Source organism: Lynx canadensis, chromosome C2 (assembly GCF_007474595.2).
Source record: "Lynx canadensis isolate LIC74 chromosome C2, mLynCan4.pri.v2, whole genome shotgun sequence".
Lineage (NCBI taxonomy): Eukaryota > Metazoa > Chordata > Mammalia > Carnivora > Felidae > Lynx > Lynx canadensis.
This window is the reverse complement of record NC_044311.2, coordinates 158,850,233-158,869,787: the sequence shown is the minus strand read 5'-3', so window position 1 is coordinate 158,869,787 and position 19,555 is coordinate 158,850,233. Positions and strand designations below refer to the sequence as shown.

At 43.9% G+C, this 19,555-nt stretch overlaps 1 protein-coding gene across 1 annotated transcript in view; it reads left to right on the top strand.

Annotated features, from left to right (window-relative positions):
- Positions 1-19,555, top strand: part of LOC116738301 (aryl hydrocarbon receptor-like) — a 52,973-nt gene extending 33,418 nt beyond the window's left edge. Inside the window, exons 4-10 of the mRNA XM_032594601.1 lie at positions 3,042-3,141; positions 5,436-5,455; positions 6,050-6,178; positions 6,806-7,008; positions 7,896-8,005; positions 8,163-8,304; positions 17,704-19,555. Of these exons, the coding sequence (XP_032450492.1) occupies positions 3,042-3,141; positions 5,436-5,455; positions 6,050-6,178; positions 6,806-7,008; positions 7,896-8,005; positions 8,163-8,304; positions 17,704-19,555 (2,556 nt within the window). The remainder of the gene's footprint in view (positions 1-3,041; positions 3,142-5,435; positions 5,456-6,049; positions 6,179-6,805; positions 7,009-7,895; positions 8,006-8,162; positions 8,305-17,703) is intronic.

Below are 19,555 nucleotides of genomic sequence, written 5' to 3'. Positions count from 1 at the left end.
TGGTGGGTCTTCTGAACTGATGAATTGCATTCATTCCACCACACCCATTTCACTCAGCCTTTTTGTCCCTTTCTCTGCCATCTGCCAGGACAACTCCGGTACTACCCTCTCACTGACCACTGGCTTTTTCCAGCCTCTAAGAGCCATCCCAGCATTTAGTTTGTCCCATTTTCTGAAGTTCCTGCAAGGGTGTGAAAATTGTATGTCCTAAAAATTCTGACCTGACCCTGGCAAGGAGAGTTAGCCAACTGTACAGCTCTCAGGAAGCTGAACAGGCCAAAGGGGAGCCCTCAGGGCCAAGTCGCCCATCAGAGAAGTCCCATCTCCCAGGAGCAGGCCTGCCTTACAGTTGCCGCCACAGTGGATTTTAGTGGGCAGCAGCTGGGACGTGTCTCTGTTATACTCCCTGCAGCTGGAGACCTGAAGGGCATTTTCATTGCTGATGCTGAGGGAAGACATTCCATGCTCCACACAACTGCCATGCAGACTGAGAAACAGCAATGCTTGTGCCAGTGCGTCGCTCACCAAGAATACCACGCAGTGTGAGGGGCTCATAAAATGCCATAGCAACAGAAGGGTTTCCGAAATCAAGGCAATAGGAAGACTCAAAATCCCTCCATCTCCACTCCTCACATATTCCCATGCCCACCTTGCACTCATGGATGTGCGCAGCATACCCCACACCAGCTCTGGACTCACGCCTCACTTGTGATGAAAAGACACTTGCTGAGAAGTTTTACAGTCTTTTCACCTTTCCTTTAGAAAAAATGTCAGCCAGTACCATTATGCTGTATCTGGTTTTCAGCTGAGAATCTGAGAAGGAGTTTTATTTGTCAAAGACAGACCTGAGGCCTGAGCGCTTGCCACACCCACGCTGTCAGCATCGAACTTTCTGCCTCCCTGCCCTTGCTGAGGACAAACGTGATGTGAGGGAGGGTTCAGAGATAGGGACCCTTATAAGAAGACTTTACAAGAGAAAGAAAAAAATAAACTTGGCTAAAGCCCTTCATATCCAAGAAATGCAATGGGTTTCTCTGTGCAGTGTGGTTAGGGGAGGCAGGGCCGCCCTGCTGTGATGCTTTCCAGTTCAGAACCTCCAGGGGCAGTGAAAAGAGCTGCAGACAGAATGACAGCAACGTGGGTGAACAGGAGAGAAGTCAGGGTCACTGCCTATGGCCTCGGCCTCTGTGCACAGCTCTCCCACACCAGCGCCGTGTATGGCTTTTAGAGTTCGACCAGGTAGAAGCAGGGAGCGCGGATGTGTCGGGTGCTGGGCACTGTCAGAGCACTGTTGCATTCCTCCATGCTGTCTGTTCTGTTTTGCCCTGGTGGTCCCCCGGAAGCCCACCTCCCTTGGCCTCAGCCCCCATGCTGCCATCTCTGTTATTTCCCCTCCAATCTTCATGCCATTGGCCCTTCACCTCCTTCCAGCCTGGAGGCCCATACAATGTCTCTATCCTTTCATCAGCTAAGCCAGACGCTTGTAAATATTTATCACCATGCCATGTGCTGGGATGGATATGCTCCTGAAAAGTTCATTTTCCCTGAATTTAGTGCAGAAAATGGTTATATACAACAGGTTTCTAAAGATCATGCTTTGTGTGGGTTCAGAGATGCAGGGGAAGAGTGAAGAAGAATAACTTATCTGGGGTAGAATTTGGGCCAGAAAAACTTTTTATTGCTGACAGAAAACTTTCAGCTGCACTTAATTCCTCTCAGAAGATCAAGAATAATCCCAAACTATACTCAAATAAAGCATAACTTAATAAATTATTCACTACAAGCAACAGTAGAGACACTCATTACATTTCTTACTTTTTTAATGTTTATTTTTGTCAGAGAGAGAGAGAGAGAGACAGAGAGAAAATGAGTGGGAGAGGGGCAGAGAGAGACAGAGACACAGAATCTGAAGCAGGCTCCAGGCTCAGTGCTGTCAGCACAGAGCCCGACATGGGGCTCAAACCCATGAACCATGAGATCATGACCTGAGCTGAAGCTGGATGCTTAACCGACTGAGCCACCCAGGCGCTCTGACTTATTACATTTTTAAAATTAAACCTGCTTGATTTACAAGGAATACAGTAAGACTTCTCAAGGCAAACTGGCTTGAAAACAATTTAACATTCTCCTTATGTGTAAAATATTTGCGAAATCTGTATGGGGATAGGATACCTTAAATTTTGTTCACATTCAAGTCACTACATTGCCAAACCCATTTCCTTTTTTTTTTTTTTTTTATGTTTACTTGGTTATTTTGAGATAGAGAACAAGCAGCGGAGGGGTAGAGAAAGAGAGAGAGAGAATCCCAAGCAGGCTTCACATTCAGCCCAGCACAGGCCTCCAACCCACGACTATGAGATCATGCCCTGAGCTGAAATCAAGAGTCAGACACTCAACCGACTGAACCCCCTGCCTGTAGTGCCCCTGAGCCCATTTCTTTAGAGTGAATACATTATATAATGTATAAATACATTAGCATTTATATTCACTCATCTCCTTCAACAAATGACAGAACAAACTTGGCTCTCCCTGGAAATGAGATTTTTGTTGTAATCCAGTTTAATTTTGTTATCCAGAAGAGCTCAACATTCTCCTTCCATAGAACTTTAAGCCAACTCTCCAGGGCTATTCAGTAGCTTCCAAAGGGTGTCCCCACCTCAGACATCTCCCTGCTAATGACCTGTGACTTGTCTGCTAGACAGTCATTCTTCCCTTGGCCCCAAGCACTGCCACCCTTTTCAAGAGAGGATACAGACATGGCCTCCAACACCATGGGAGTGCCCACCTCATGGATGTTTTCTGGGTCTGGGGACAGCAGCAGCCTGGTAAGATGGCTGTACAAAACCAGAGAAGGAAAACAGAAACAGTGCACCAACCAGACCCAGGATGGGGAGGGACAAAGACAGGTGAGTACACAATGCCTGGAAGGATCAGAGGTGCTAGACATGACTTAGGTTCATTGGAGGTGAACAGGTCATACCTGGCCTCAGGAAGGAAAGAAGCATCCCCTGGAGTGTGACACTGCCCCTTGGTCTTTGCAGTCAGATGTCATCTATCAGAGTGTGTTCGAGCTGATCCACAAGGAGGATAGAGCCATGTTCCAGAGCCAATTTCTCTGGCCTCCAGATGCAGCACCTAACAGCAGAGAGGGAGAGCAGGACAACCACCGTAAGTCAGGAAGGCTTGGGGGGAAAAGGGCAAATACAAAATCAATCCTCTACATGTGTTTCAACACGGTATACATGTGTTTCTTCCATGAGGAAGAAATTAGATGAGGAAGTCAGGCTTTCTCACTCAGATGTAGATTTCATTAAGCACTGATCGAGCTCTCACTAAGTCCCACGAATATGAGGGAAAGAGAGGAGGAAGGACTGCAATCACGAATCAGGTAGTGTGCGTTGGCACAGGACTCTACATCTCATATCTGTGACCTCATCTGGTCCTCCTAGGAACTGGAAACTATGCATGAGGCATGAGTACCTGTTGATTTTACTACCAGTAGGATGCAGGGAGGGATTTTTGATGATCTTGTTCACTGATGTATTCCCAGCGCCTGGAACAGTGTCTGAGACAAAGTAAACATTAGCTGCTTGAACAAAAGAATGTTCAGATGAAGAGAGTGATGCTTGCCCAGATGGACCCAGTTGGTGAGTGATAAGACTCATGCTGGAGGAAATATCCTACTTGCCCAGGCAGGTGCATCCTCTGAACAATGATCAAGCTGGCACAGACTCATATTTGTGTATCTAGTGAGTATACAAGTTAGGTGGCCATTATGGCCATAACGTGTTACTCTGCCAACTGGTGGGATACCATAGGCAAAAGGCAATACTGTCCTTTACAAGTAAATGCCATTTTGTAAATCCAGATACAGGACCCCTCTCCAAGGATTTCGAGTACACTTAATGCATCCACAGAGGATGCAAAGAAAGGCTCTTCTGTGCTTTGTTGTGATGGATGGTTAGAAAAAAATAAAATACTCAAACAGAGGCTTCAATTAGAAAAAAAAAGTGAATCCATGTGCCAATATTTGCACACTAATGACATCCTTTTTGTGGTAGATAACCAAAAATATTAAGCAAGAATAAACTTACAAGGCTGACTATAATATATGGTTGTGTAAATTCGTAAGATACAGCTTTAACTCAATTCAGCTTTGGCTGCTGTGATTTTAGTCCATCTCTCTTCAAAGCCTGCTCCTACTTCAGACATTCGGCACAAGATTCTGTCTTATCTAGCCATAAATCCAGCAGAGTAAAGTTACTTATCACAAAATAGGACTTCACTTTTTTTCTTTCCCATAAGATTATCAGCTCATTGAAGGGAGGAACTTTGTCCTCAGCATTGAGCTTGGACCTCTGTGCGGGCGGTTTCTGTGTCTCCACCCATGTCTGTGTTGACTGGCTAGGGTCAAAAGAGAAGGGAACATAAGTGTGAAGCGCAGACTTTTGTACACTGCCTGACACTGCCAAGTTTGAATTATGTCCTTAACAATGGATAGCCTGGAATTTTGCATCTAATTTCATGTTTTTAAATACTTTTTATACCCTTATACCTCTGTAGTAGCAGAAACCATACAGAAGTCTACCTACATATTTATAAATATATGCGTAATTTTTTCAAAATACAAGCAAAATTTTAATGCAGTGCTATAAACATGGAAGAAAGATATATGAAGACCACCCAACTAATCCAAATTCCAGTTGATGTGTGCTTTACACATGTGTGTATATGTTCTAACATTTATTGATGGTGTACCATGTGCTAGGGGTTTTATTAAAGGAGATTACAAAAGTAGTAAAATTTATCAGATCATAAACCTGCCTTTGTTCCTCCCTAGCCTGCTACACTTTATTCTTCTGCAGAAGAATAAAGTCCAGACAAATCAATTTTCATGTGACAAAGGCAAAACCATTAGCACAACTATAATCATACTTGTCAGGTTGAGAATTATAGCAAAAGATAACAAATTTGGTTTTTGCCTCTTCGACTTTCTAATGAATCTTCAATGGTACTTTTGTATTTAACCCAAAAGTTTGTTTTTTCCTTTATTATCCTTTGCAGAGGATACAAACCCCTAGGACAGGGAAGAGAGCAAGCTAAACCAGCACTCCAAAACGAGTCAAAGTGGCATCCTTTTTTACGGATAAATGGAGGAGGGCAGTGCAGGTGCAAGAAATAGCATGGGTGCAAAGTCCCTGAGGCAGAAGTGGACTTGGCATAGATGAGGAATGGCAAGGAGGACACTGAGAAGGGCACAGAGAGTGAATGGGAAACTGGCAGGTGACTGAGTGGGAAAGGGGTGCAGGGGTGCAGGCCACTATAGACTTTGAGGTAGGAAGCCACTGGAGAGTTCTAAACAGATAGTTGACATGATCTGACCTATATTTTAAAGTTACTCTGGCTACTGAATGGAGAACAGACTATAGGGGCAGGGGGAGAAGCAGGGACACCAGTTAGAAGGCTATGGCAAAGTTAAAACAAGAAAAGAAAAAAATGACAAGAGTAACAGTCAATGTATAAAGGTTACAATGTGCCAGGCACTATTCCAAGTGCTTTACATATATAAATGTAGTTCTCATAATAACTTTCTTTAAAGAGAGAGAAGAAAATTTGGGCCAATAGAGTTGTTAAATAACTTGCCCAGATTCATACAACAGGTCTGGGCTCAGGGTCTGTGCTGTTCTCGACCTAGACGGTCTGCCCAGCTGATGAGAGACTGGCCAGCACAATAGAGGTATACGTGATGACAAGTGGTTAGTTCCAAGGTGTATTTCAACAGTAGAGCAAACAGGGTTCCTGGATATGTATGTTATGTACATCATCTCATTTTTAACTTGATCCTCATGACACTGTAAAGCCAGCTTGAGTGGCTAATCAAGGTCATCCTGTCAGGCAAGGCCAAGGTTCACTGGGCCACAGGGCTTATGATCCCACATTCTCTCCACCCACCAGCTTCTTTCAGAGCTACAAATATTTTGGCTCTGTGGTGAAGAGTGTTCTAGTAGAGCTTCCTCACTTTTCTGTCTTCCCAGCTCTGCCTGGAGAGAACTGTCTCTCACTTAGTGGCACCCCCACTGACAGCCTTCAGCATCAGCCCTTGGAGGACCCCTCCTATCTGGAAAGAAGTTTTGTCTGTCGGTTCCGCTGCCTGCTGGACAACTCTTCTGGGTTTCTGGTAATCACGCTATCCTTACAGGCTCAGGAACTTCCTACAACAGAGCATGGCTCTGCTCAGATGGAACACTGCCCAAGGGGTGAGCCAGGCTTTCTCACCATCCCAGGAAGGGCCATCTGGCCTTCAGCTCACTGCCATTTCAGAATCCCAGGTTGTCTTTTGAACCTTCCTCTGCCTGGTTAAGATATGGGACATGTTTACTTGATATTTAGTTACACCTGTTACCTACAGTACAGTCCTAAGTGGAGATCACTGGTGAACTCAGGATGTTAATATACACCTTCTTCACCATCCCCCAAATCAGCTAAAAGTGCCTATCAATTCCTGGAATCGTACACCCTCTCACAGCTCAATCAACTCTGTGGCTCTATGAAAAAGGCTGTGTGGGTCAAGGACTTAAGGGAGGATGAAGAAGCCATGAAAAATGATCAGGGCCAGACGGGCAGAGCAGAATGAGAAGGCTCCAAGCCTGCACACACCTATACTGAGGAGTCCTACCTGTTCAACGACAAGGAGGATACTGGACCCTCTGAGTTCCATAAAGGGAAAGTTGTATCAACTGTTTTAGCTACTTCACATCCTCTTCTCCTTTGTCTTCTCATTACATTTGGGGTCTGCTTTTTCTAGGAGCTGAATTTCCATGGCCATCTTAAACTCCTCCCTGGGCAGAACAATAGACCAGAAGATGGCATCCTCATGTCTCCTCAACTCACCCTGTTCGCCCTTGCAACACCTCGCCAGCCACTCACCATCCTGGAGCTCCAAAACAAAACATTTCTTTTCCAAACAAAACACAAATTGGATTTCACACCTATAGCCTGTGATTCCAGGTACAACGCTCTGACCAGAAATCGTGACTCCTAGGGAACCAAGAGTGCTTGGACACTAGTTACTAGTTAGCCCCAATCCTGAATCTAGAACCAAAGGCAAGGCAAGAACAATTGGCCAATCCTGTCCAAACAGGTCCTGTAATGTTAGTTTAAAAGATGCTGCTTATGGGGGCGGTGTAGCAAACCTTCCATGTAGGAATATGGGGTTTAGGTTAGTGTGATACAGAGAACAAATCCTTAGTGATACTTTTCTCCCTCTTAAAGACTTCTAGTAACTAATCATCGTGAACCCCCAAGAAGTCCCACTATAAAAAATCTAATTTAGTTGGGTTTGACCCAACTTTTCCCAAATTTTATTTGACCACTGAACCTTTCTTGGGGAAATCAATTAACATGCCCCTTAGAACACATTCTAGAAAGCAAGTGATTCAATGTGTTGTTACAACTATAATATGCACGTTTTATTTCTTACTCAAAGACTGGTCCTTAGCATGCTGGGGAGTCACAGAGACCTTTGATGAAAGCTGTGGGACTTCTCCTTAACCAACGTTCACTTGTTCACCCACATGAGTGACTGTAGGTACAGACAGACCCCTGTTCCACAGCTCAGGCAAGTAAGCACAGGCTTAAACAGCATTTTGGATTACAAGTGTGGTAGAAGTGTCCGAGACGATCCTGTCGGTGCGGAGGCCTCTTAAAGGTCCTGCTCCAACCCTGTGGCAGGAGAGGTAGCCTTGCCGGACCTGGAGTGTCCTGGGGAAGACCGCTCCTGGGCGCTTCGGTGGGTGGGCACAAAGCAGAAAAGGCTGCAACGGAGAACTGTTAGGAGTTTGAGGGATGAACAGCGAGGCCGTAACATAAAGGAGTGCGGTGTCTCCTCTGCACAGAGGCAAGGTGGTCCTGGGTTACACCGACAGCGAACTCTGCAGGAAAGGATCGGGCTACCAGTTCATCCACGCGGCCGACATGATGCACTGCGCCGAGAATCACGTGCGGAGTGAGTTCGGGAGGCGCCCTCAGGGCCCAACCCCGCCCCGCGGGGCTGGGGCAAATCCTCCCCCCGCCTGCTGCCCCCCCTCCTGCAGAGGGCTCCCAGGGAGGGTAGGTGCGCGTCCGAGCTCGAGCTCCGATGCGAGCGCAGGCTCTCTCCGCAGTGATGAGGACGGGCGAGAGCGGCCTCACGGTGTTCCGGCTGCTCACCAAGCAGGCCGGCTGGCTGTGGGTGCAGTCCAACGCCCGCCTGGTGTTCCGTGGCGGCCAGCCCGACTGCATCGTCGCCCGGCAGCGGGCCCTGACGTAAGTGCGGCCCCGGGGGACGGGGGGGGGGGGGGGGGCGCGGGGGGGTGGTGGTGGAGGGACCTGTCGTAAGTGAGGGCGCGACGTCCGCTGGGGCCCAGCGGCAGTGCGAAACCCGACAGAAATGAAGTCCTTGAGGTCCCCCTGTGAGGACCCTGTCGTAAAAGCAAGGTCCCGACGTAAGTGTAATCGTGCAACAAGACGTAACTAAAAGCCCGTACGGTACAACGAGATCCTTGTGCAGAGGACCCAATGCAAATGAGAACCGGAAGGGAGGGTCTGAAACCCTGCCTTGGGAGCGAGGTTTCCTCTAGCCTCGAGTTGGCAGCCTCTGAAGTCCACCCAGCTTTCAGGGGCCAAGTAGAGCTGCAGCTCATGTATAGTTGTTTGGCCGTAGACAGGACGCTCAATTCCCGTGGGCCTCAATCTCGGCCAACAGTAGGGTAGGCGGAGCACTCCACGAGGGGGGAGGGGAGGCGCTTTGTGAGCACATGGGTTCAGTTCCATGGATTCAGTCGGCCTTGTCCCAGTGAGGCTGGCGGAGTCTAGGAGAAAGAGACTAGCGCAAGTATCCGTGTGTGCCTTTGGCTTTTGTAATGGACTCGCCTGCTTCTGCTGAACAATTAGTGCAAGCATGTACATGCACACCTTATTTCCCTAAAAGAACCACAGACAGGGCTTTATGTCAAATTCTCGTATTTGCCTGGGTCACCGATTCTCATATTCGTGGCTCCTTGGGCCTATACCAAAATGGTTGCTCATATCAAGGCCCTGAAAACTGCTTACAGAGAATTCCCAGGTTCCTATTTACCCAGAGTTCAAATTCTGAACATAGAATCTTTCGTCAGCTATATTCAAAGGAAGTCACTGCTTCCCATTGCACTCTGCAAAAATCTGACCATGTGTCTCTCCTCAGAAATGCCATTCCTTCAGCCTGACTTCCCCACTTTTTTGCCACTTTTCTGCATTGGTAACGTGGTTTTTAGGGAAGAAGAGAATCAAAGCTATCACTCTGTTGGCTCTCCTCAGTAGGGTACACGTTCTGGGTAACACAAATCTGCCACTCACGTCCAGAAGACCCGGGTTTCATGGCCACTTTCTCGTCTATCTGCAGCATACTTTGTGAGCTGTAATATGCATACAAACAAGAGGAGTCTAATTGTTACCAACATGTTAAGACCACGAAGTGTTCTCTTTCAGCATGTGAACTTACATGGGCAGACCCCATTTGGGTCTATGGCATACATGTATAACATAGATGGTCACAATTGGAAATGTAGGGAATGATGAAAGAGCCTAGATAAGTTATCTGGCCCAGGTCAGTTAGTGTCATATTTTGAACAGTGACCAGAAAGCCAATAATGCCAAAATATGCCACACATAACAAAACGTTCTTGCTTTCTGAGCCTACAGCCTTCCTGAATAATGCTTAGATCACAGGAAATTATAGAACTGCATCAAATCACTTGGATTCTGAGCTTGATTTCACCCTGGTCTCAGATAAAGCACCTCGTAAATGTGCCTCAGTTTGCTGCCTTGCAAAAATAAGAGAGCTTCAGTATGCATTTTCTATGGCTCTTAGCAGCTCTATTACTCCTTGGCGTCACTGAGCCAGATGTTCAGAACCCAGTAGTTTTGTTGAGTGATGTTGATTTCATTAAGTATAAAAGTAATACATTCCCATTCTTGAAAATTTAGAAAATGAAAAACATTGCAAAAGTGAAATGAGAATCAGCTGTTATCCTACTACTCAGAGAAATTGTTGTCCATATATTGATGTATTTCCTTCAGGTATGTTTTGGCTCATATTTAAGTTTTATACTTGAAACTATATTCTATATATAGTTTTATATTCTGGTGTTTCCACCTAAGAATAAGTTGAAAGCAAGTTCTCATATCAAAAGTATCCATAAATATCTTTATGACAGTACAGTATACTCCTCTTTGGATACATCGTACCCTTTTATTAAATATTGGAATTAGGGAGGGGTTTTTCCATTATTATGAAGGCATTGTGATGAACACTTTTGTATATAAATATCTGGCTGCTATTCTGATTTCCTTAGGAGAATTCTCGGGAGTGGAATATTTAGGTCAAAGGGTTAAAACATTATTATCAAATGGCTTTCAAGAAAGGTTGTACCAAATTATTCTCTGGCCAGTCTTACTGCAACACCGACTTTAGCACAGATTGTCCTAGCACCAGATAGAGCAATGAAGAAGCAAGGTGTCAAGAAACAAAACTACGTTAACATATGAAAAATTAATTGCTCAAATAAGAAGTGTTTTAAATCCACAGAACAGGACAAAGTAAGTGAGGTTGGGGCAACAGAGTAACCATTTGAAGGATAGGGAAAGTTAAATCATACCTTTTTACAATGAAAGGTATTTACCTTCATACCTTTTACAATGAAACTTTATCCACATTTGACTCTCTTTTTGTGAAACTTTCATGGAACAGTTCTGCTGCTGGTAATTTTTGCATCAGCCCTCCCATAAGTAACAGCTATAGTAACAGCTATCACTAAAACTTCTGGACAAAATATTATAAAACAACAACAACTAACCAGTCACTGGAGAATCAACACTTGAAAGAAGGGAATGGCACTGGGTGAGTTTCCTGGGTTTTACTGCTTTTAGTCTGAAGGAAGACTGCCCTGGGGGCTGGGCAGGTTAACACCCAAATAGAAAATTTATGGTCTCAATGACATGAGAACTAGACAACAGAGAGTGCAGTGACCGCAGCAGCTGCAAAATGAAATATTAATTTCTAGTTTTTAACTTCTCTCTTCTAGAGAGAGAGCTGAAGAGAAAGAGCCCTCAAATTCTGTGAATAAACTTAGCCCAAATCCGCTCACCCCTGAACCATGTATGTGTGGGATGGATAGCCAACCTGAGGCCTAAAGAAACCAAACAGATTCCAGCTGTTGCCCATCACAAGGGAAACAGAATTTGCATTTTCGGTCAAGTTCAACAAAGCAAAAACGCCAATGGTCTTTGGAGGAACGTGACAGAATAAGAATCTACAGTATATCATCACAATGTCCAGGATTAAATCCAAATTTACTTGTTGTTTGGTCAAGGATGCAACCCAAAATTACCAGATATATGAAGAAACAGGAAAGAAAGTTTCAAAACTAAAGGCAGTCCCTGGAGACCAGCTCTAAGAAGGCCCAAACACTAGATAAGAATTTTATAGCAACTATTATAATTATGCTTATGGACATGAAAGAAAATATGCCTATGATGACTGCTATGATGAATTCAGAACAGAAAAATAGAAACTATAAGAAACAAATTTTTTTCATCTCCAAAGTTTTATTTAAATTCTCATTAGTTGGGGCGCCTGGGTGGCGCAGCCGGTTAAGCGTCCGACTTCAGCCAGGTCACGATCTCGCGGTCCATGAGTTTGAGCCCCGCGTCAGGCTCTGGGCTGATGGCTCAGAGCCTGGAGCCTGTTTCCGATTCTGTGTCTCCCTCTCTCTCTGCCCCCTCCCCCATTCATGCTCTGTCTCTCTCTGTCCCAAAAATAAATAAACGTTGAAAAAAAAAATTAAAAAAAAATAAATAAATTCTCATTAGTTAACATATAGTGTAATGTTGTTTTCAGGAGTAGAATTTAGTGATTCATCACTTACATACAACACCCAGTGTTTATCCCAACAAGTGATGCCCATCACCCATTTAGCCCATCTCCTACCCACCTCCCTCCATCAACCCTCTTTGTTCTCTATTGTAAAGAATCTCCTTTGGTTTGTTTCCCTCTTTCTCTTTTTTCCCCTTTGCATTTATTCATCCATTTTGTTTTCTAAATTACACATATGAGTGAAGTCATATGGTATTTTTCTTTCTCTGATGGACTTATTTTGCTTGGCATAATACATTCTACCTCCATCCATGTTGTTGCCAATGGCAAGATTTCTTTCTTCTTGATGTCAGGGTAATATTCCGTGTGTGTGTGTGTGTGTGTGTGTGTATTCTTCATCCGTTAATCAGTGCACACTTGGGCTCCTTTCATAGTTTGGCTGTTGTTGATAATGTTGCCATAAATATTGGGGTGCATGTGCCCCTTCAAATCAGTATTTTTGTGTCCTTTGGGTAAATACCTAGCAGTGCAATTGCTGGAGTATAGGGAAGTTCTATTTTTAACATTCTGAGGAATCTCCATACTGTTTTCCAGAGTGGCTGCATCTGTTTGCATTCCAGTGTAAGAGAATTCCCCTTTCTCCGCATCATCACCAACACTTGTTTCCTGTGTTATTAATTTAGCCATTCTGACAGATGTGAGGTAGTATCTCATCATGGTTTTGATTCCTATTTCCCTGATAAGTGATGTAGAGCATCCTTTCATGTGTCTGTTAGCTATCTGGATGTCTTCTTTGGAGAAATGTCTATTCATGCCTTCTGCCCATTTCTTCACTGGATTATTTGTTTTTTGGGTGTTGAGTATGATAAGCTCTTTATAGATTTTGGATGCTGACCCTTTATCAGATATGTCATGTGCAAATATCTTCTCCCATTCTGTAGGCTGCTTTTTCATTTTGTTGATTGTTTCCTTCACTGTGCAGAAGCTTGTTATCTTGATGAAGTCCCAATAGTTATTTTTTCTTTTGTTTCCCTTGCCTCTAGAGCCATATCCAGTAAGAAGTTGCTCTGGCTGAGGTCAAAGGGGTTGCTCCCTGTGCTCTTCTCTTGGATTTTGATGGTATCCTAATGTTTAGATCTTTCATCCATTTTGAATTTCTTTTTTGTGTCTGGTGTAAGAAAGTGGTCCAGTTTCATTCTTTTGCATGTTGCTGTCCAGGATTCCCAACACCATTCGTTGAAGAGACTGTCTTTTTTCCATTGGATATTCTTTCCAGCTTTATCAAAGATTACTTTACCATATAGTTGTGGATCCATTTCTGGGTTTTCTATTCTGTTCTGTGTGTTCTGTTTTTGTGCCAGTACCATACTGTCTTGATGGCTAAACTTTGTAATATAGCTTGAAGTCTGGAATCATGATGCCTCCAAATTTGTTTTTCTTTTCCAGGATTGCTTTGGCTATTCAGAGTCTTTTGTGGTTCCATACAAATTTTAGAATTGTCTGTACTAGCACTATGAAAAATGCTGTTGGTATTTTATTTTATTTTATTTTATTGTTTATTTTTTGAGAGAGAGAGAAGGTGCAAGTGGGGGAGGGCAGAGAGAGAGAGGGAGACACAGAATCTGAAGCAGGCTCCAGGCTCCGAGCTGTCAGCACAGAGCCCTACGCAGGGCTCAAATCCACAAACTGTGAGATCATGACCCAAGGCGAAGTCGGATGCTTAACCGACTGAGCCACCCAGGTGCCCCCGTTGGTATTTTAATAGGGATTGCATTAAATGTGTAGATTGCTTTGGGTGGTATAGACATTTTAACAATATTTGTTCTTCCAATCCATGAGCATGGAATGTCTTCCTATTTCTTTGTGTCCTCAATTTTTTTTCATAAGTGTTCTATAGTTTTCAGAGTACAGATCTTTTACCTCTTTGGTTAGTTTTATTACTAGATATCTTATTGGTTTTGGTACAGTTATAAGTAGGATTAATTTCTTGATATCTTTTTCTGATGCTTCATTATTGGTGTATAGAAATGCAACAGATTTCTGTACATTGATTTTATATCCTATGACTTTGCTAGATGCATGTTTCAGTTCTAGCAATTTTTTTGTGTGGAGTCTTTGGGGTTTTCTACATAGAGTATCATGTCGTCTGAAAATAGTGAAAGTCTGATTTCTGCCTTGCTGACTTGGGTGCCTTTCATTTATTTTTATTGTCTGGTTACTGAGGCCAAGACCGTCAGTACTATATGTTAAATATTAATGGTGAGAGTGGGCATCGCTGTCCTGTTCCTGAGGAAAAAGGACTGTTTTTCCGTGACGTAAAGCTCTCATTTTTTCCCCATTGAGGATTATATTAGCTGTGAGTCTTTCATATATGGCTTTATGATGTTGAGGTATGTTCCTTCTATACCTACTTTGTTGAGAGTTTTTATCAAGAATGGATGCTTTATTTTGTCAAATGTTTTTGCCACATCTATTGAGAGGATCATATGGTTCTTATCCTTTCTTTTATTAATGTGGTATATCACATTGATTGATTTGTGAATATTGAACCACACTGCAGCCCAGGAATAAATCCCACTTGATCATGGTGAATGACTATTTTAATGTACTGTTGGATTCAATTTGCTAGTATCTTGTTGAGAATTTTTGCATCCATGTTCATCAGGAATATTGACCTGTAATTCTCTTTTTTAGTGGGGTCTTTGTCTGGTTTTGGAATCAAGCTAATGCTGGCCTTGTAGAATGAGTCTGGAAGTTTTCCTTCCATTTCTTTCTTTCTTTCTTTCTTTCTTTCTTTCTTTCTTTCTTTCTTTCTTGAACAGTTTGAGAAGAATAGGTATTGATTCTTCTTTAAATGTTTGGTAGAATTCCCCTCTGAAACCATCTGGCCCTGGACTTTTGTTGGGAGATTTTTTCATTACTGATCCAATTTCTTTGCTGGTTATGAGTATGTTCAAGTTTTCTATTTCTTCTTATTTCAGTTTTGGTAGTTCACACGTTTCTAGGAATGTATCCATTCTTTCCAGATTGCTCAGTTTGTTGGCATATAATTTTTCATAATATTCTCTTCTTAAAAATGTTTTGAGAGAGAGAGAGAGCATGCAGGGTAGGGGCAGAGAGAGAGGGAGACAGAGACTCCAAAGCAGGCTCTGTACTGTCAGCACAGAGCCCAGTGTGAGGCTTGAACCCACGAACCGTGAGATCATGACCTGAGCTAAAACCAAGAGTCAGATGCTTAACTGCCTGAACCACCCACGTGTCCCCATAATATTCTCTTATAATTGTATTTCTGTGGTGTTCCTTGTGATTTCTTCTCCTCATTTGTGACTTCATTTGGGTCCTTTCTCTTTTCTTTTTGATAAGTCTAGCTAGGAGGTTATCAATTTATTAATTCTTTCAAAAATCCAGCTCTTCATTTCATTGATCTTTTCTACTACTTGTTATTGTTTCTATATTGTTTATTTCTGCTCCAATCTTTATTAATTTCCTTTTTCTGATGACTTTAGGCTTTATTTGCTGTTTCTTTGCTAGCTCCTTAAGGTGTAAGGTTAGGTTTTGTATTTGAGACTTTTCTTGCATCTTGAGGTAGACCTGTATTGCAATATACTTCCCTCTTAGGGCTGCCTTTGCTGCATCCCAAAGATTTTGGACTGTTGTGTTTTCATTTCCTTTGGGGCTTCCATGTATTTTTTTTTTATAAGAAACAGAAAATTTGAGATAGTATCTAAAATAGAAAGCTCACTGGGTGGATTTAACAACAGATTGGAGATGACAGGAGAGTTTATGACCTGAAGCTAAATGAATAGAATCATCCAATCAATAGAACAAAGAGGGGAAAAAAGATTGAAAAAAGAAATAAACAGCCTGAGGGATCTATGGGACAGTATCAAAAGGTCTAACATGTAGGTAAATGGAATGCTGAAAAAGAACAGAGTGGGCAATATATCTATATCTGTCTATCTGTCCATCCATCTGTGTGTGTGTGTGTGTGTGTGTGTGTGTGTGTGTGTGTGCAAGCATGTGTCCATATGTTTGAAGAAATAATGACCAAAAACTTCCCCAATTTGATGAAAATTGTAACTGCAGATTCAAGAACCTCAGTGAATTCCAATCAGGATAAATACAAAGAAAACCACACCAAGGCATAGTCTTGTCAGATGTTGAACACCAAAGATAAAGAGAAAACTTTAAAGGCAATTTAAGATAAAAAGGACATTACATATAAGAAACAATGATTCCAATTATTGTGGACTTCTCATCAGAAACAATGGTGATCATAAGACATTAGAACAATATCTATGAAATCCTTTTAAAATTTGTCAACTCTGTATTCTGGACCAGTGAACATATCCTTCAAAAATAATAGCAAATAAAGACATTTCTATTAAACAACAACACCAAAAAAAACCCTAACAATTTATTGCCAGTAGACCTACAGTTTAATAAATGCTAAAAGAAATACGTCAGGCTGAAGGGAAATAATATCCACTAAGACCTTAAACCTCAAAAAAAGGAGTGGAGAGGATGAGAATGGTAAACATGTGGATAAATATTAAATTTTTTTTTTTTACTTTTTAAAGAATACATACGACTGCTTACAGCCAAAAATAGAATATAATATGTGATTTATAACATATGTAGATGCCATATATGTGACATCACTAGCACAAAAGATTGGTTTTAGAAGCACATGGACTATACCATGGAAAGGTGCATGTTTTATGTAAGTGACACAGTACTAATTGTAAGTAGACAGTGAAATGTTGAAGGCGTATTTCATAAATTGTAGCAGCCATTATAAATATAATGCAAAAGATAGAGCCAAAATCCATTATATAAATGAAAATTAATTTCTTAAAAAAGTAATATATTTAGGCAGGAAAGGGGTGGATGGGGGTAAGGGAAGAAGGGACAAAAAGAAAGTAAATAGTAATATAAGAGACCCCAATCCAGATATGTCAATAATTCCATTAAATGTTAATGGATAAAACACTCCAATTAAAACACAAAGATTATCAAAATGCATTTTAAAAAGTGCACTCAACTATATGTCTTCTACAAGAGATATGTTTTTAAATAGTGTCACAAATAAGTTGGAAGGAATCAGATGTAAAATAAAACATATGTAATAAAAACAGTAAGCACAAGAAAGCAAGAATGGCTGTATTCATGCAAAGTAGACTTAAAGACAAAGGCTATGTCCAGAGATCTTCAGGTGAGATACCGGCTTCTCTAAAGGCCCCTCCAGTGATGGGGATTCCTATGCCCATAGCATCCTGGTCAGCTTCTGCCAAAGGCACTCCTTTTAGGTCAGTTTTCCTTTGTAGAGCTACAAATCAAATGGAGTCAGCCCAGCTGAAGGTTTTTCACTTTGCTAAGCATGATGTTACATGACTGTTGGGGCAGCCCTATAGCAGCCATATCCCATGAGTCTTTTGGAAGGGAGAGGAGGAAGGAAGAGAAAACTATTTTTCCCAATGAAAAACAGATGTGTATGTCATATTTGCATAATAACTTATTCTTTTCAAAGTAAACTTAAAGTTTAGGGAATTTCTACATGGATTTTTGGACTACTCCCACAAATAAGCAGTTTCCTCAGACTACTTCAGAATCCAAGACAGAAAGTGCTTACCAAGAATGTAAGAGAGGAGCAAGTTCGATATTGTGGCTTCTCCCTTGTATGGACAAGCCAGAACAGATGATGTCCTGCCCTTTGCTCAGTTACTTGGCCACTATTGTCCCCTGACCAGGAGAGCCCCGTTTTCATTCTTGTATCAATTTTCAGATGTGGTCTTTTGTTTCGTTAACCATAGGAATGCAGAGGGGGAAGATCACCTGCGCAAGAGGGCCCTGCAACTGCCGTTCACCTTCACCACAGGGGAAGCCATCCTTTATGATAGCAGCCCCCTGAGCCCTCTGACTTCCCTCCCAGCCAGGAAGAGGATCCGGGCAAGGAAGGGCACCCCCACTGGTCAGGGCCCTGTGCACCCAGGCTCTCTTCTGGGAGCCATGATGCGGCAAGATGAATCCATGTATTTGTCCTGCATGGTCCCAACCACCCAAGGCTCACCCTTGGAGAGGCAGGGGTCCAATGGCAGACATGAGGACAAGGAAGAGAAAGAGAAGGAGGAAGACCACTCCTTCCTGTCCCTCATTGAGACCCTGCTGGAGAAGGATACAGAAGAACAGCCTGATCTCTGCTCCACTCTCCAGCACCTGGGGGTCACTGACCTCAAGCAGTGTTTGTGGGAAGAGAGCCTTCTCAGGGCTGACTCAGGCCCTGCAGGGTCTCAGAACTTCCACCCACTGCCCTCCAGTCGGGGAGGGGGCTCCCACAGGGAAAAGGAAGTACTTTTCCATGACAGTGGAAATGTGGCATTGCCCCCACCAGCCAGCACAACTGTTCCACAGACCCTAAAGCCACAGCCTTCTCTGGGCTCGGGCCAGCTAACTGGGGAAGTAACTCCACCTCAGAACATGGGCACAGTGCCCAGCTGCCTTCACACACACACCCAGCATTTTTTCACCACTGGCCCTACATTCCAGAGCCCTCCACAGTGGCAGCCTCAGCACACCCAGGCAGCACCTTTAAATTTTGGGATATGCCAGAAACCAACAATATTTGACTTCAGCCCCCTCCCCGAGGCCTCCAGCCCCAGACAGCCTGCTCAGGTGTTTCAGCCAAACCACACATCTTTGCCCCCTTTAGGAGAAAATGTTGTCCCTGGACACCTGGATCAGCCAGACCCTGGTTTTCTTGATTTTTGCAAAGAACCTATGCTCTGGACAGCCTCACACAGTGGTCAGTGTCAAGGGCCCTTCATCTCCTCAGACCCTACCTCCTGGGGCACCCATCCCTCGGAGAGCATTTGGGATTCCCCCATCCAAGGCCAGCCAGTAATGGTCCCTGTGGAAGTGGAGGCAAGGCAGGCCCAGCCTGACCCCTTCCACCACCTGAAGTCAACCATGGCCAACTCATGCCCTCCATGGGCAGGGCCAGCCAGTGACATTCCTCCTGAATTGTGCTGTGGTTTGCCCCCATCTGTGCAGGGGGCACTCGGTACCCCAAAGGATACTCTTGGGAGTCAAGAGCACCCACCCCACTCCTTGGTGGTGAGCCAGCTCTCGGGGAGCCCTGCCTGTCCTTCCCAGGAGCTCCTGCACAGACCCTTGGCTATGCAGGACTCTTACAGCATGGACTGCCCCTGCCCAGCTGCCAAGCAGCAGCAGTGGCTGCAGACCCAGGAGGCATACGGGCCAGTGAGAGAAGGATTTCCAAGTGTCCAGCACCTGGGTGGCTGCTCAAGAGATGCCATTCCCCCCGCCCTGCAGCCAAGCCCCTTCCTGTCCTCCAAAAGCAGCTCCCCAGGTATAGGCAGCAGCCAATGCAAGAGCCCAGCTGAACCCACAAGGCGGAGCAAGGACAGACCAGTCATCCTAGCCCCAGGTGCTGTGGTAAAATCCCAGGTGCAGTCCAGCCCTGTTCTGCCTCCCTGCCATCCTGACCCTGCCTGCCCATCTACGTCTACGCAGGGCAGCCATGACCTCCAGCTCCAGGTAGGTGTTGGCAAGCAGGACCATGGGAATTTGGGGGTAGCAGGAAGGGGTGCTCCAAGTGCAGAGCTGCTGGCAGATCTGAATATGAGGAGGCATCAGTCCAGCTAG